Source organism: Liolophura sinensis, chromosome 1, assembly GCF_032854445.1.
Source record: "Liolophura sinensis isolate JHLJ2023 chromosome 1, CUHK_Ljap_v2, whole genome shotgun sequence".
NCBI classification, from domain to species: Eukaryota; Metazoa; Mollusca; class Polyplacophora; order Chitonida; family Chitonidae; genus Liolophura; species Liolophura sinensis.
In genome coordinates, this window is record NC_088295.1 from 55,673,754 (window position 1) to 55,684,769 (window position 11,016).

Below are 11,016 nucleotides of genomic sequence, written 5' to 3' on the forward strand. Positions count from 1 at the left end.
AATATCATAGAGTAATGTTTAGAACAGCATTGGCTGTAGTAAATCTCTATGGAGTTCTTCTACCCCCAGGTTAGTTACAAATTGTGCAAATTAATATTAAAGACAGATTAAGGACAATTTCAGAGAATGCAAATGCCAGTAATTACAGAAATACAACAAGATAAAAGCTATGGGGAATAGTGTATTTTTAAAGGCTATTTTTAAGCAGATTAATTAAAAATTAGATACATAAAAAAACTAAATGGAAGTAAATAAATCTGTTGGATCAAATGATTTGCATAAATGATCGTTTTGTAGCCAGGTGTGAATGGTGAAGCTGAATGAAACTGATTATCATTGTTGTATCATCTCTATATCGGTGCATCTCAACCTTTATGGGTGCAACAACAGTAGTTGAAAGTGTCTGACAACAGTTGCAGATATATACACATGTCATGTGTGTGTGCATGTATGTGGAAATACTCATTTCCCCTTGATATCCTCTTTTTTTATCCCTGACTGTTTACAGGTGGGGTGTTGCTAGCAGCTGATTACTCACAACTGGAGCTGAGGATGCTGGCACACCTGTCTGGTGATGAGAGATTGACGCGCATCTTGAATGCTGACACTGACGTCTTCAAACTTATTGCATCTCAGTGGAAAGGATTGCCTGTGAAAAAGGTGTCAGCCGAGCAGCGTCAACAAGCCAAGCAGGTAAGGGGTCTTATTGTAACTGGTAAGATGAGAGGTTTGTTGTTGTCAAGGTGCAATATTGCTGTGGTATGTTCCTAAGAATCGTTGTGCAATCAAGAATGTTTCATGAGTACAGAAGTATAGCTAAAAGAGATGATTGGTGAGATGATTATGGGTGGAGGAAACTGACAGTGACAGTGGTGGAGGAGACGGGGCAATGGTTTATGGGTGGAGAAGAGGGGGCAGTGGTAAATGGGTGGAGGAAACAGAACAAAGTTTTAAGGGTAAAGGAAACAGGGCAGTGGTTTATGAGTGGAGGAAAGCGGGCAATGGTAAATGGGTGGAAGAAACAACAGAGTTTTAAGTGTAAATGAAACAGGGCATTAGTTTATGGCCCTTTTTATATCAGTCAGTCTTGTAATCTTCTTAAGAATTATTTATTTCATTATCCGATAAAGATTAAATGTAAGCTTAAGCTCTTTGTTTTATGTGTACATGTGTACTTATCAGTTAGGGCTAAGGCTGAAAACAGTGACACTAATGGAAACACTGACAAAACTAAAAGTTACCACACTGAAAAATACTGAGGAACTGTTTCACACACTGAAAAACAGTGACACTGAAAATAGGCATTCACTATAAAACAGTGACACACTGAAAATAGGCACACGCTGAAAACCAGTGACTCAGAAAATAGGCACATACTAAAAACTGTGACACACTGAAAATGGACACACATTGAAAAAACAGTGACACACAGAAAATAGGCACACACTAAAAACAGTCACACTGAAACACATTGTCACACAATGAGTACTATCAGTTACACTGGAAACAGATCACAATGACCTGTTAAAGGAGAGAAATAAAGAAATAGTAAGCATCATCTGGTGGACAATAAAAAATTTGATCTTAAAATACATGTGCTAATGTTTTCTTTACATCCTGATTTCTTTCACTATATTCTGTGTATAATAAAAGATTATCCGATTTACATGTAGTTCGATAATTCCTTGAATACTGGTATATAAAAAATGCCTCCTCATAATTGTACCAAAATATGGTTGACAAAGCCCACCTTTTGGTTTAAGCATTTAATTGCACTTTTCTCAGATAAAAAAATTTAAAAAAAATTAGTACACACACACATATATATATATGTACAGTTTTTCATTGTCCTTCTCGTGACCCTTGCGTTATTTTTTATTCCTCCTGTAAAATAATCCAGTGATTGTTGTTGAGAAAAGACAGAATTCCCATATGTGGTGACCTACCGGGTAATATTGGCACATATTGGCATTAAAACCCGCCAATGGAAGCGTGATTGGCACCTCAAGATTAGCATGCCACTTTTTGCCTTCACCATCAGCATGTGGCTGGCTCCTCGAGAAACCCTGCGGTTGCTAGCCTTGTGTTACAGACTCCTGGGCCGGCCTGCCGGCTGAGGTATTTGTTGCTCACTCAGCCTGACAGATACGACACCACACTTCTCATAGACTGACAGTTATGTAGTAACATGATAAACCTCATACGAACCTGAAGTCCTCACATTGTTGACAGGCCTAGGCAGAGAGAGTCAGCATTAAGTCATAAACAGCTTAGTTTCATCAGATCTAATATTCCAAACCATTGTGGCAGAAACAAAATATAGATTTGGTTAAATGGGAGTCTTGACCTTTTATTGAACCTTAAAATGAAAGTGCATTAATTATTAGTGGAAGATCAGTTACAAAAACTCCTAGTGATCAACATTACCCTTAGATTTAGTTTTGTGGTCTCAGTATTGAAAGAAGTACTCTCCTTAAATAAAGAATGCTATGTTTTTATCTGGTTTGCACACTATGCCTAAACATGAAACAAGGTGAAGGTCAAAAGAAGCCATTACAGACTAATAACTTACATTGTCTTTTTATTTAGCAATTGAATTAATTTTTTATTTCAGATTATGTGAATGATTACAATGCCATGAAGGCAATTGCTGAAAAAGTTGTCCTTCATTGCTGAAAAATGCCTTGAATTCGTCTTGAGACAGTTTTATACATTTTTCTCTCACAGATCAATAGTCCACAGACTGATTCCAAAATGCAATTGAAGCATCTAATACGCTTAATATATAACATGTATGGAACAGATAATACACAGTTTAAAAATTATGTTCCAATTTGGACAGGTTTACCTTAAAATAACAAGTATAAGTATTTCCATACAAAATAAGTAAATTATTATTAAGTATTTCCTTACAAAAATTAACATTTAAATCACATTTTTAAATTGACTTCAGTCAAAACTGACTGTAGTAGAGAACCTGCTCCAGAATAGTAAAGTTGCTTGTGGTCCATTTTAGCCTGGGAATCCCAATAGCTGTTTTCCACTGATATCAACCAACTTTCTGTTCCCATAGGTGTGCTATGGGATGCTATACGGGATCGGTCCCAAGGCTTTGGCAGAGCAGTTGGCTGTTGAAGAGGAGGAAGCTGCTGTCTTCATCGAAACCTTCAAATCTAAATACACAGGTCAGTGCACTCGTCCAGAATCACCTGTCCTGTATACCAGGAATTTAAAATGTAAAGTTAATTAACAAGGAAAAGTGATGGATGTGTGGTACGTGTACATACCTGTGTGGAGGCAACATTCATGCATTTGTTTTACTTGAAGTCTTGTGGTTTTAGATTATGTTTTGTTTGTTAATTTTTTTTTGTTGACATGTGCAGTGTAGAATGCAATTAATAATTTAAATCTGGCACGTCTCATTTGTGAATAATGTATCATAATATTATGTACAGCTCTACCAAGTACCTCTACCAACAATTTTAAATATAGTCTTATATAGTCTTCACTTGCTTGTTTTAACTTCAGGGTATGTGCCACATACATACATGATATATATATATATATATATATATATATATATATCAGAAATATATTTGTTGTCGCCAAAGTCTAATTATTTTTGGTGTGGGGTTAAAGAATTTACATTTAAAATGCCAGCCTCTGTTTGTTACAAGGTATGAGGACATTTATCCGAGAGACAATAAACAAGTGTCGTAAGAACGGCTATGTGGAGACTCTCCTGCACAGAAAGCGCTACCTCCCAGCTATCACAGACACCAATCCTCATGCCCGGGCTCATGTAAGGCTCAGTGTCATGTCTGATATGTGCATCTTGTTGATTTGTCCATAATGTTAGCATAATAAACAAGGATGAGAATTTTCAACAGATCAGTTGACTTCAGCTGTATTTTTTAAAGGGAAATCAGAATATTTAAAGTATGTTATGTAATCTTTGACCAGACTGACCAAAGCTAAACTTTTTACTAATGGATGTCAGCTATTAGACAAAGTTGAGGCTTGGCTGGAAAAAGTTTAGTTTGGGTGGAAAAGGAACTCTGAAAGAACTGAGAAGTTGCATACTAGTACTGTAATTCTTCAACCTTTTTGCATGTTTGCAAGGTGTTTATTCAAACATATTCTGAAGGGATTATTATCTGTGTTGACTCATAAGATTATACTTTTTGTGAAGCCCTGAAACTGGCCAATCTAACAATTTGTCTCCAAAATCAGATTAAAAATGGGCATAAACTGCATTGAAAGTTGATCTTTCATATGCGAAACGGTTGAGGAATTAGGTACCTACTTGCTGAAGTTTAAACCTTGGGAGTTGTTTTTGTCAACACCACGTCTCAATAATGTATTCTGTTCACCATTTGACCCTCTCTATTATTAAATAGCAACCAAGTCTGCCTTTTTTTATGCCTCTGTGCGAATGTACTGGGGTCCTCTGGATTTGCACCTGCCTGTGAGTGAGTGGGTGTGTTTGTGTGTTTGTGTGTCTCTCTGTTGTGTTATCTTATGAGCAATAATATCTCAAAATCTAATAACATCTAAGACTATTCAAATTTGGTACACACTGTTTTACCCTATCATCATGATGTGAGTCATTTTTGAAGATCATTTTTTTCAGTTTTACAGAGTTTACGTTTGTGGGCGTTTTCTCGGAATTCCCATGGTTGGGGACATGGGTGGGGGTGGGGTGCTATCTGTTATGTAAACACCTAGCTCTGCCGCTTGTTTAGCCTAGTTAAAAAGCTTTCACTGACCAGTGAGATATTGTATTCATACAGTATTTGTATACTGACATAATCTTGTCAGTCTGAACACAGGGTGTCCTATCAAAGGGCTACAATTATTACACTCACTCACTCATGGCCATACAAAATGTGAAACTTTGGCATGTGCCATGGCAGCCCACAAGGTGCTCTCTAGTTTATATTGAGGAAAGTTTTGATGTCTGTTCAAAACTGTTCTTCTCAAATTGCGTGATAGTGGAGGGTGACGTTTCATGAAACAGACCTTTCTGAACAGTCAATCAGGCACACGCAATTGACCAATCGTTGGCAGTATTGTTGCAAATAGGTCAACAGGATGTCACACACATTGGTTCCAGATGGTTAATCTTTCTGTGATGTCATGACGTCACAATTGCTTTTGCCGAGAATGGTCTGATAAGTAACGTCGTCATGAGAATGAGTGATGGGACATCGGATGTGTTGGATCCATTTATTAAAACATGAACATCAAAAATCTCTCTCACTTTCTAACGATGCCGGAGGAATTAATTTTCCTTTGAAAAGCTGTAAAGGAGAAGTGGTGGAAAATCTGGTGAAACGAATAGATTTTAACAGGGTTCTGTCGGTCACTCTTCCAGTTGCTTGAATTTCCTGAAACTATGTGTGAATTGTAACCTCACCTGGCTGTCTGTAAACTGGCCAATCAGGTAGACTTTACCTTTGAGCCAGTCACGCTCCATGTCCCAGTGTTGAGTGTTGGGAATAGTGGAGGTAAAAGCAAGCTACATGTAACTGTAACTGTTATTGATAATAATACTTTTGCAAAGACATCCTCTTGTTCAGGTTGATAATCTTGCCTAAAGACATGAAGGAAACAATTGCTGCCTCGCTTGGTGCTCAGCAGTTAGAGGTTAGAGCATGGAAACAGGACTGGTTAGCCCAGTGACAGTCCAGTGAGGCAGCGCTGTAAAAATACTGTCATAGAAACCACCCTGTTGCATGTACACAGAGATTAGCAGAATGCGATTATAATGTTGAGAGCGCACAAACTGTCAAAACGAAGCAGTCAGGCTATTTTGATAACTAACCAAACAGTGCTTTCTGTGATTTTTCTCCTGAAGTCACATAGTTTTTACATCGTCTGTCCCTGTATTTATGTATTGAACTAACAAACATTTAGTTGAACTGAAACTGAGTGTCATGTTTGGTGTTATATATAGGCTGAGAGGCAGGCTGTGAACACCACTGTACAGGGCTCTGCAGCTGATCTGGTGAAGACTGCCATGGTGAGGATAGAGGAGGCCTTGATGAGCAAGTTCCCAGACGCTGTCCACACACACAGGCATAGTTCCTCAGGTAACAGTAAATGTTACATAGTCCTCCTGAACATCAGGGATGTCCACCTCCCAGTCAATACAGTTCATATACAATACAGTGTCAAAACCTCTGCATTTTAAAAGCATAATTCTACAAGACTTCAGTGTATTAAAAGTGCTTTTCTCAGTTTCAGATGATCATGTAAAAGTTTTCTTGTAGCATGCACAGGGTGTGACATCACATAAGAACACATGGCGTTGCCCATAGTTGACAGATGGCCACAAATGATGCTGCACTTTCAAAAGCATCTTTCGTGTCTGCCTGATTCAGCGTCACATTAGGGATATTATCATGCCACATCAGGCAAGATTTTTATTTTGAGGATTCTTCAGTTATGGAGGTTAGATAGTGTTATTCATCGTAAAACCTATTGACCCATGGAGTTAGCTGTATGGTATAGAATATTATCATTTTAATATTTCCAACTAGTTTGCTTTGAAACTGCAGTAGCACTTTAAGATTTGAAAGTTTTATTGCGGCTTTACATTGCCCTCAGTGTACATGTAATGTAATGGGCAAACAACCAGTTGCTTTGCCGTCACACCCTGAAGATTGGTTCAGGGGTCGGGGAGGATGGAGATGGGTGGGTTGGTATCAGTTGCTTTGCTTTTTTTGATATATTGGCCACATGCAGTTTTCAGGATATTTGCAGCACAACTTGGCTTTATCAACATCAAAAAAGTGGATTTTTTTTCCCGCTTTCTTCTTTTTTAATTTTTTTTTTCTTTCCCAATGCCCCTTGGATCTGGAGTTAAAACACACTGTTCTTGTGTACTCTGTTGCTGTTATCTACAAAAACTGACAGATAAAAACAAAACATTGTGCAACCCAGGAAGAGCCCTTGCATGATGTCCAGAAGACCAAGATGTTGCCTCCTGCACTGAGGTGAAGGACTTCTACACTCGACTGTGATTCATAGGGCTTCTTAGACATTTTCTCTTAAGGAGAAAACAAAGCTCATTTATTTTTGCATGACCTTTCCTTCCATGCCCCGGGCTACTTCATACCTCTTCTTACTGTCACATTCAATTTTTAATGGCCAGCCACATACTGTAAACTTTGGTTTTATCTTAACATTTCCACACTTGACTCTGAATTCATTTGGTTTTGCTCAACTATAAACCAAATAATAAGAGAAATAATTTTTTTTAAGTTGACGAGAAAAGCGGGGAATGTTTTAATTTTTGACTCAGAAGTTTAGGCTTCATTTCATTAATTTTTTTTTCAGTTTCAGCTATGCTGTAATGATGAGTGGTTTCTAACATAATGACCCAGGAGTCCCTCACCAATGCGGTCGCTGTGAGTTCAAGTCCAGCTCATGCTGGCTTCCTCTCTGGCCGTAAGTGGGAAGGTGTACGAGCAACCTGCGGATGGTCGTGGGTTTCCCCCGGGCTCTGCCCGGTTTCCACCCACCTTAATGCTGGCCACCGTCGTATAAGTGAAATATTCTTGAGTACGGCGTAAAACACCAGTCAAATAAATAAATAAATAAATGTATTCCAGCTTAAGGAAAACTTCTTGTTTCTGTTTGTCAGTGCAAAGCATTCATTCGGCATACACTATGATATTTGTTATCATGAAGGCAGATAATGTGCTTTTGCGTTGAAGACAAGAAATTTATCGTTTGCATGTCAACAACTGTTCTGTACTACAAAGTATGTTTCACGGCTTCAGTGGCCTGATGGTTAGACTTCGTACTCGAAGTCGGCTGACCAGGAACAAACTCGGGTTGGGTCATACCAAAAACTTGAGAGGTACTTGAGAGGTTAGAGCAAGAAAACATGACTGGTTGTCACAGTCTCAGTATAATGTGACTGGGAAGTGTCTTGGGCATGATACTTCAACGACAGCAGCACTTTGCCGGCACAATCTGGCCTTGCTTCAAAACCCAAAGCATACATGCAAAGCATGTTCTAATTTACACAAATAAAGTAACCGCCCTGGTAAGACACAAAAAACTGAAGTGAAACATTGTCATAACAGTTGCGCCTGCTGCGTACTTGTAATTTATATGCAAGATATTGCAATTACTCAGGAAATTTCTCTAAAGGCTTTACAGCCATAAAAATAAACACTAACTTTGCACAAATTATGTGCTTTTTTATGGAGACATTTTCGACAACAATTCTCCATTGATCAGAATGCTTTTACGTGCCGTGACCGTGTTGTGAATCAATCTGTTACATAATACTGCCTGGAAATGTCAGCAGGTTTTCCAAGTGTGTGAGAATGGGTGGTTGCCAGAAAGGATGCGGCTATTGTAGCTTCGGGGATTGCTAATGGCAGCTTTTTTCCCTGTCAAGTATGCTAGAGTGAACAGTGGCCAGAAGGGTGTAGCTACAGTTGCTAGGTCAATGACCTCATTCACAGTCTGCGTCACAGCTAATACTTATATAAATGTCACTGTATTGGTTGTCATCATGTTTTCTGTTACTGCACACATCACAGTGGTGATTTGGAAAACTTTACATCACTACAGACTACATTAATATACATGTAGCCTAGGTTAATATAGGCTCTGTTATTAAACACTGGCTACACAAAGACAGACTGTTAACACAGGCTCTGCTAACATAGGCTCTGCTAATACAGGCATTGTTAAAACAGATTCTATTATTTCAGGCTCTGTGAACACAGGCTTTGTTAATACAGGTTCTGGTTATGCAGGGTCTGTTAACAGTTGCTCTGATAAAACAGGCTCTGTTAATACAGGCTGTATTAACCCAGGCTTTGTTAACACAGGTTCCATTAACAGAGGCTCTGTTAATAAAATCTCTGTTAATACAGTGTGTGTTAATAAAGGCTTTGTTAATACAGGTTCTGTTAATTCAGGCTGTGTTCATACACTCTCAATTAACAGTTGCCCAGTTAATACAGGCTTTGTTAACACTTGGTCCATTAATATAGGCGCCATTAACAGGTGCTGTCAATACATGTTCTATTAATTCAACCTCTGTTAATACACTCTCTGTTAACACAGGGTCGGTTTTTGCAGGCTCTGCTGTTATATAGTCTGTCAGTACAGGCTCTGTTCACACTGGCTCTGTTAATACAAGTTGTATTAATTCAGGCTCTGTTAATACAGGCTCTCTTAATACAGGCTGTGTTATCACTTGCTCATTAATACAGGTTCTGTTAATACATGTTATGTTAATACAGGCCGCCTTTACATTTATAACACAGGCTCTGTTAACACAGGTTTTGTTTTAAAAACAAGTGCTCAGTTACAAGTTCCTTTATTAAATAAATACAATTCCATGAATGCTTCCATCAGCATGTCATCTCTCATCATGTTGAATACAGAATAGAATGTGTGGTTTGAAAAAACAGAAACCGGATCACTTTGGATAGAATTCTTTAGCACTGATTGTGTTGTTTTCCTAGTTGAGTATGAAGGTTAACTCTCTGGTCGAAAGAAAAACATACCTCCGAGAACAATATCCCATTGCAATTTGAGACAAACAGATTGTGTTTATTGTTTTTTTCCACCTGTAGGTAAATGTGGGCTGTCAGGAAACGTTGGCGTTGCGGAGCTGTGCGGGGCCTACCTGACTCTACAGCTACACGATGAGCTGATTTACGAGGCCTCAGAGAAAAACCTCAAACAAATTGCCTCCCTGGTGAAACATCACATGGAGCAGGCCATTAGACTGTCAGTGAAACTTCCTGTCAAAGTTAAAGTGGGCAAGAGCTGGGGAAAACTGAACGACTATGAAATAGCTTGATTTATGGGAATGAGCGCAAAATCAGATCAGATCACCTCCAGTGGATCTCTCAGGTGAAACAAAAAACCATCCCAACAAATAACAGCTTTCTTTACACAATGGTACATATAGGTTCAGTTAGACGTGATCAGCATAAGCTATAATGAAAATTGTTACTCTCGTCAAGGGCATCCTGTTTTGCTTTTATTCAAGAGCAGTTTTTTTTTTATCAAATACTTGCAAGCTCAGCTTGTAATATTTCAGTTATTTGTATTACATGTATTTGGTTTTAAATACTATTGTTGTAAAGAGTATAGCTTCTTAACGAGAGCATTTGGTATTTACAACCTATTTATTTTGGCAGTAATTCTATAATAGTCCAATGAAATTATTAAGGGCTAATTTATATACAAAGAATCAATTTTCACGTGCAAATACTGTAAACAACAAATTATATGAAATCGGATATGTGTGAGGTGAAAAATTGTAAAATTAATTGTGAAAACATGAAACACTTTGTGTACAAAAATATCCAACCAATTGTAACAGAATTGATGGCGTTTTTCTGTTGATGTTTTACCATTGTTTTGCAGTATTAAGCCCCAACTTCCCCTTCATCCACTTGTATTCTAGAAAGCTGGCGTTTTCCATAGGATGGCTGGCTGACCGTAAATTGATACTTACGCCCCCTCTTTTTCAGGAAGTGTTTCTGCTTTCCCTGCATGGTAAATGTTTTCACCATATCTCTGTACAAATGTGATATGCTATACCGTATCAGAACTGAAGTTCATTAAATCATTAATATGTTGTTTTTTTTTATATTTATCAAGACATTTCAACATTACTACCTCAGGTTGGACTTTCTATCTGACACTAGTTGGAAAGCATGTTATTCAGTAAAATATCTGTATTGATTTTTTACTCTGACAGAAAGGAGTGAGGTGATTAGCATTTTAATTTAAAAAAAAAATAATTTGCAAGTACTTGCTGCATTTTTAATCCTGGACAGTGGTAACTATCATGTGATACACACCGTATACTCATTAGATGACTACTAGTATTTTTATTGAACTTGTCCAGTGTTGGTACAGGTTTAAAATTAAGGTGTCATTTTGATGTTATTTAAAATATTTTAAAGACTTCAGTAGACCCAGCACAAGATGAATATTGTTTCTTTATAAACACTGCCTGAATGT

At 37.9% G+C, this 11,016-nt stretch overlaps 1 protein-coding gene across 1 annotated transcript in view; it reads left to right on the forward strand.

Moving 5' to 3' along the window:
• Positions 1-10,542, forward strand: part of LOC135462189 (DNA polymerase theta-like) — a 45,934-nt gene extending 35,392 nt beyond the window's left edge. Inside the window, exons 25-29 of the mRNA XM_064739588.1 lie at positions 509-693; positions 3,074-3,185; positions 3,678-3,802; positions 5,960-6,095; positions 9,612-10,542. Of these exons, the coding sequence (XP_064595658.1) occupies positions 509-693; positions 3,074-3,185; positions 3,678-3,802; positions 5,960-6,095; positions 9,612-9,841 (788 nt within the window). The 3' untranslated portion in view covers positions 9,842-10,542. The remainder of the gene's footprint in view (positions 1-508; positions 694-3,073; positions 3,186-3,677; positions 3,803-5,959; positions 6,096-9,611) is intronic.
• Positions 10,543-11,016: the final 474 nt, after the last annotated feature.